The sequence below is a fragment of the Sinocyclocheilus anshuiensis genome, unplaced genomic scaffold (assembly GCF_001515605.1).
Source record: "Sinocyclocheilus anshuiensis isolate Anshui unplaced genomic scaffold, SAMN03320099.WGS_v1.1 scaffold2271, whole genome shotgun sequence".
NCBI lineage: Eukaryota > Metazoa > Chordata > Actinopteri > Cypriniformes > Cyprinidae > Sinocyclocheilus > Sinocyclocheilus anshuiensis.
Genome location: NW_015537572.1, coordinates 59,668 through 66,683, shown reverse-complemented (window position 1 = coordinate 66,683; position 7,016 = coordinate 59,668). Strand labels below are relative to the sequence as shown.

Sequence of the window (7,016 nt, the reverse complement as noted above, 5' to 3'; positions counted from 1 at the left end):
TGCCCTAATCGAATTTTGCCAAATGATGTTGATATTTGAAAGCACCAAAACAAACACGCCTGTACCCCGTCCCCAACAGGACCCTTGCCCCTATTTTAATATCTCCACCCCACACGTACGTACACAACTCTGGCAACGACGGTCGCGGAAACAACATAATTTAAGCATCTTGCCATTCAAACTTATTTTCCAAGCATTAGTAGACCCTGGTAGTAACCTCAATCAATATCTTAAAGATTACCTAGCTATAGGCCTGGTAGGGCTGGGCGATATAGCTAAAAAATGTATCAACGATATAATGTTTCATATCATTCGGTATCGATTAGTGTTCTTTTTGGCGGCCTGTTTTAATTTTAGTTTTCAGAAATACTGCAAAATAATAATAATAACGCGACTAAACGAGACGAAATAACGTTATAACATTTCGTTTCGTCTCGTTTTGGTCAACGAAAATGAAGAGACATTTTAGCATAGTTTTTATTTTGTAAACCACATTTAGTCTCGTTTTTATTCGTCAACAATATTGCATTATACATTTAATTATAGTCATCGTCACATGACCAGCATTTACTTTGCGTCTCGTCTCGTTTTCGTTGACAAAAGCAACACTAGTATCGATAATTATTGACATTTTTTTATAACCTTTTTTTTAAACAAAAAGCAATAGAAAAATGTTTAAATTTAACCACTGTATTTATAATTAACACAATTTATTGAGACAAACAACAAATATTTTTTGTTTTAACAAGCAAACACAATAAAAATTAAACAAATATCTCATTTCTAATGTTTTATATGCAGATTAAATAGGTCTTTATTGTATAGGTCTAATTGTCTCCCGAGGCCATGGGCGCAATGAGCAAAATAATGCAGCGCATTTAGCAAGTAACTCTATAAAAACGTGCATAACGTCTAAATTAACTAATAAAAATCAAATATAATTTTGTAAATTGCATAAACAATTATGAACAAAACAGCATCATGTATTTATGCATTGCTTAATCCAAAGAGCCAAAGCACCGATCACACAGACTGCATTTAAACACATATGAGACACAGTGAAAAGGAATAAACCTCCACAAAATGTCAGTGATTATCGATACCAAACGATATGAAAAATATCGTTGATACATTTTTTAGCTGTAATGCCCAGCCCTACCTAGCTATATGAGAAACCACTTGCATCTAGTTGGGAGCAGGTGTATTTGTCATTTTTTTTTGTACCAGCTAACATTTTGAAAATACGAACACATTCTTCATGAATGAAAAAATTTGCGTCAGAATGGCTTAATAAACGATTTACACAAAAAAATCATTCTGCTCGTGTTGCATGTATGAGGCCCATTGCTTATAAATGTTTAAGTTAAAAAACAGGAATATAATGTAAGCTTGTGCAATAATTATGGGCTTGCTCTTAAATGGTGACAGTGTAAATGATTAAAAATAATTTAATCTTTTTTTTTTTCTGGTGAAATACAATTTTATTGAAAAATGCCATCCCTAGTGTGCACATTTAGTAAATGAGACGCAATGTGTTATATGTCTGCTGCATTAATTCTTCTGCATTTGTTAACAGCAAGCACTCTTTATGGACCTCTGCACACCAAACAGGCTGTTCAGCAGTATCTGGCGGCCATAGAGCAAGTAAAGCAGCAGGGTGGCACTCTTGTGTGCGGGGGAAAGGTAACACTTTTCATTCACTGCGAATAGTTGCAGTATGTTGTCATTATTACACTAGAAACAGGGCATCTTCTGACTGTTAATGCCCTACATTTGTGACTGTGATGTTCCTCTAAATCAGTGCTTCTCATTAAAGGGTTAGTTCACCCAAAAATGAAAAATTGACCATGTTTTACCCACCCTCAAGCCATTCTAGGTGTATATGACTTTCTTCTTTCAGACGAATCCGGTTAGAGTTATATTAAAAATGGTCCTGGCTCTTCCAAGCTTTATAATGGCGGTGGGCGGGTGTTTCTGTTCCAACAGTCCAAAAGATGTGCAATAAAGCTCATCCATCCATAATAATAATGGCCTCACACGGCTCAGGGGGGTGAATAAAGGCCTCCTGTAGCGAATCAATGCGTTTTTGTAAGAAAAAAAGTAAACGTTAAAATTTGTTTTAAACGTTATAAACTCTTTTCTCTAACTTCCGCTAACTGTCATACGTGCAAGTCGTTCTGGGCGGATGAAAACTTGTATGAATCACAACATGCTATTACTTCTCTGTGAAACATGGTTACATGTGTTCAGTCATTCCTCAATGACCAGGAATCGTGAGCTCCTTTGACACAGGGTTCACGCTAGGGACACCGAACACACATATGGGACCACCGTTAGGGAGTCTTATGGAGAAGTTACCCAAATACAAGGGCCATACCACAACTCATCTACTGCAATTATGCTTTTAATGACGGAGAAAGTTGGTCCAAGGTTCATCACTCGAGAGAAAATAAAAACTGGACCTATGTTGTTACCACATAGAGGGGAAAGGCACTAATTGCAAGCTCTACACCCTACCAGTCATCTGGGTTCATCTGCTGATACTCAGAATTCCTGATAAGACTAAATCAAATTAGTTGTAGTCCAGCCCAGCTCTACATATGTCAGCACCATTTGCGAAGACTAAGACAGCGACACCCCTGTTCAAGTGCACCCTTACTCCCAAGTGGCATGGTAAACCTCCGGCTTGATTTGCCAGAGGAATTGTATCCACAATCCAGTGGGATGTTCTTTGTTTGGGATGTTCTTCCCCCTACTACTGTCCTCCAAACCAGACAAAGAGCTCTTCAGATAACCTGAAACTCTTGTGTGATCCAGATACATGTTTATGGTCTGCACTAGGCACAACAGAGACAAGGCTGGGTCTCCCTCATCAGGAGGGAGTTCTTGCAGGGTTACCACTTGATCCCTAAACAGGGTAGTGGGAACCTTAGGTACATATCCTAAGGGATATGTACCTAAGGGGGTCTCAGGGGTCCCAGGGGCCGGGGCCGGGGTCTCAGGACCTCGTGAGAATCTGCTGGCCCTAACTTTAGGCACGTTTTGTTAACGGAGCGGGCTTGTAGATCAAATGGGGTCTGGCTGATGGACATCCCTCCACCGGGAGTGAAGCTTGACCCCAAGCTCTCCTTCACTGCGTCCCCTGTCTCAGGACAGCTTTGAAACCTTTTATGTGTTCTCACTAGCCTGTGGATGAGTTGGCAGTGCCACCTTCCTGCGAGAGGGCTGTTGTGGGGCCTGCACAGTTTTTGCTTGACCTGTGCTGAGGCAGGATGTGTTTGATGGCCTCTGTCTGATTATTTTTTACTGCAGCGGTTTGTGGGCACAAGTGCACTGCAATCGCTCTCTCCACCTGCGGGACCTCCGAATATCCCCTCGGCCTGCTGCAGTCGAGGGTACTGAGAACAGAAGGGCTGGTATATTGTGTCTGAGCAGAAAAAGGGCCTTTCCACAATTTTATTAGCTCTTTGTGTGCTTCTGGGAAGAATGGGCGTGGGGCAGAGCAAGGATATCTGTCTCACTCTGACCCCAAGAACCTATCATCGAGCTGCGAGCAATGCTCTTGGCTATAATGTACAGATGTTAAAATGCTTCTAATAATTCTAAGTGTCTCACAGATATATTTCCATGTCCAGTTTTTGAACGATGCAGAGATCTCAGACCTCCATGACTGTTTTTTTTAATTTTTTTATCTGCTGTTGTATGCATGATGTAATGCATGGTCCAAAAAGACACAAGAGGGGCAATATAACTAAAACATTGGCTGTGCTTCCATTCACCTATTTTTATTTGCATTTTGGAATATCGCATAAAAAAACGCTGGATGGAAATGCCAAGATACACATAAATTCTAAAAATACGCATTAAAAACTTATGCGAACAATTGAGTACGATAAACTTTTTATCCAATAAGGAAAAATGTGCATAAACTATGATGGAAACAAATTTACCGAATAAATGCCTCCATGTGCAAAAAAAAAGTCATATGACTTTGCGCTATGAGATGGGATAACTTGACTAGCAGTGGACTGATCTCGTTCACAGCATCTATATGTTGTTATGATCATTCTGAAATGCCTGAGCAAAGTCTGTCGTCAAGGTATTTCTGTATAATTGTCTTACACGACTGCGCTCACAAACAGCAGCATCCACCTCCGAAAGCAATGACTGCATTTATTGTTTCGTCTGCTCGCTCTAGAAGTAATTTATCATGTATGAAAATTATTATATTAAGTGGCTTCTCCTAGTTTTCTTAGTGATATTTAGTGCCAGTTTACCAGGAAGTGACGATTTTGTTCTCTTTTACTCATTGGATGGAAACGGTGCTTTATTCGCAAGTGGTTTATGCGATATTCCAGTTTTGAGCATAAGGTTAATTCAAATCTTTGGATGGAAACATAGCTATTGAGAACAAACTACCCCATCCTCCAAGGAGGCCATCAAATAAATACATTTCCTTCTGCAGAGTGTAACTTTTTTGTAGCGATTATAAAAATTTCCATCCATGGTGCATCTTCCCCATGGGTATGGGCTATTAATCAACACCTTAACACCTGGGAGTTTCTGCCACGTGATGCAATCTCTCAAATGGGCAGTTATCGCTTTGCAATTCATGTACTGCACCATGAATGTCCACTTGCTGTTATCAGTAGTTGATCGTGAAAGGTTGAGTCCAGGACATTTGACAGTCTCAAAATCATTGTGATGATAGCAAGGTTGATACTGAACTGTTGTTTTTTTCCAGATTAATACTGGCCCTACATAGAATAAACAGAGTGAAAATGCCACGTTAGGGCACAGAAGATCACATTCTGTACAAACAACTTACTGCTGCTGGTGATTTGTATGGTTAGGTCCCCATGGCAGAAAACAGTGTTTGGTTGCCCGCCTTACAAGTCGATAGACATCATCTTCACTAAGATGTTCAAACACAGTTGGCATGTGTCCGCTCCTGTGAATAGACAGAAAATTACAAAACAAGAAAGCAGTGTGCAATATTGAGTTGGTAAGGGCTGTTCTTATTTCTCTCCCTATTTACAAATGTATTCAGTGCTGAACACTTTTGATTGGATTAAAAAACATCTTAACACAAAGTGGACGTACTATTTACTCCAGGAAGAGCTCAATGTAGACCAGCTCTGCTTTCTACATTACAGTATCTGCTTAGGAATACTGAAACAGAGCCTCGTAACAAAGATTGTTACATTTTTGACATGTTCCGCTCTCAAGCTTCAGCTGCTTAATTCTTACAAGGTCAGATAACTTCACTTGAAGCATTCTTTGTTTCATTGGTGAACTTTTTAATGTTTGAAAAGTTACTTTTTGGTTCACTTTTTTTATTTCAAAGATGTTAATTCATTGTTAGTTTTGTAATGAAACAGGCAGGTTGCTATCCAACAACATCCATGTGCACTGCTCTAGCATGATCTAGTGCTCACCCACAGGAAACTCAGTTTCATTTTGCCGCTTTGAAAAATATCAGTTTTGTCTCTTGTTGTCATAGCATGTTTGAGAAATGTAAGCCATTTTTTGACTTCATCACCGAGATGATGCATTGAATTTGAGCACTGGTTTCTGATTCAGATTATGGATCGCCCGGGTAACTATGTGGAACCTACCATTATCACTGGACTGCCACACGACGCTCCCATAGTGCACACAGAGACCTTTGTGCCTATCCTTTACGTGCTTAAATTCAAGGTAGGCTTCTTTATTGCATTCTGGTTTTGCATACTTTGTTATATGATATAAGTAGAATTAGTGGTCGACCGATATATCGGCCGATATTTGGCATTTTTCAAATATCGGCATCGGCCGATAAGTTTTTCTGTTTGGCCGATGAGTTCGAGGCGGGACTTTTGCTGATATATCGGCCGATGTGTTCGAGGCGGGACTTTTATTTTGACGGCGCTGAGAACGGCAGCTATCTGTCTAATAATCAGATAGAACTGTTAAACAAAATAATTAAAATGTATACAAAAAGTATTATAATGATTGCTTTCATATTATATAGAAAGGCAAACCTTATAATACTTTCTCGTTTTCCGTCAGCATTCAGCAAATACGCATTTACATCATTTAAACAAATCTTTGAATGACTAATGGACATTTAATTTCAAGAGTCTTGCAAACTTAGTCGGATCCAGTTGAGATCGTGTGAAGTGTGTATGTGTATCCTGCATGATCGCGTGTTCTCTGCATGACGGTCGGTCCGTGTGAATTGAATGCGGACAGGAGGAGAGTTCAGCTTCACTGGAGACGCGCGATCGACAAATTTTAAACTTGTGATTTCTAATTATGCTGCGCTTTATGCATTTGCCCACTGTCATATTCATGTCATTTCACTGTGTGCTGTTTGTGTATCCTGCATGATCGCGTGTTCTCTGTGTGACGGTCGGTCCGTGCGAATTGAATGCTGAGAGGAGGAGAGTTCAGCTTCACTGGAGACACGCGATCGACAAACTTAAAACTCATGATTTCTAATTATGCTGTGCTTCATGCTTTTGCCCACTGTCATATTCATGTCACTTTCACTGTGTGCTGTATGTAAAATGAGTGCTACCTTGGCTTTATTTGAAAAAATATGATTCGAAATCGTGCAGAATATGAATGCACACAAACTTCCCAGATTACTGAGTGCCCTGTTGGTTACACTGTTTACTTCCTTTTTAATTATATTTTTATTAAATATTTATTTGTGAAAAATACTTTGTGTAAAATAAACATATTTATACTTTAAATGATAGTTATTTTTAATCCATTTTCAAATGATTTAAAATTTCTTAAATATGAATTAAAATGTAAAAAATTGATATCTGCTTTATATCGGTCATCGGCCATCCAGCTTTCCAAGATATCGGCATTGGTATCGGCTGTCAAAAAACCCATATCGGTCGACCACTAGTGATTAACATTAATAATGACGGACAGCAGCAGGTAAATTAGACTGCTGTCCCTTTAAAGGGTTAGTTCACCCAAAAATGAAAATTAGGCTGTGTTTTACTCACCCCCGAGGC

At 39.3% G+C, this 7,016-nt stretch overlaps 1 protein-coding gene across 1 annotated transcript in view; it reads left to right on the top strand.

Moving 5' to 3' along the window:
- Window positions 1-7,016, top strand: part of aldh7a1 (aldehyde dehydrogenase 7 family, member A1) — a 34,485-nt gene that overhangs the window by 24,565 nt on the left and 2,904 nt on the right. Inside the window, exons 13-14 of the mRNA XM_016445546.1 lie at window positions 1,577-1,683; window positions 5,584-5,700. Of these exons, the coding sequence (XP_016301032.1) occupies window positions 1,577-1,683; window positions 5,584-5,700 (224 nt within the window). The remainder of the gene's footprint in view (window positions 1-1,576; window positions 1,684-5,583; window positions 5,701-7,016) is intronic.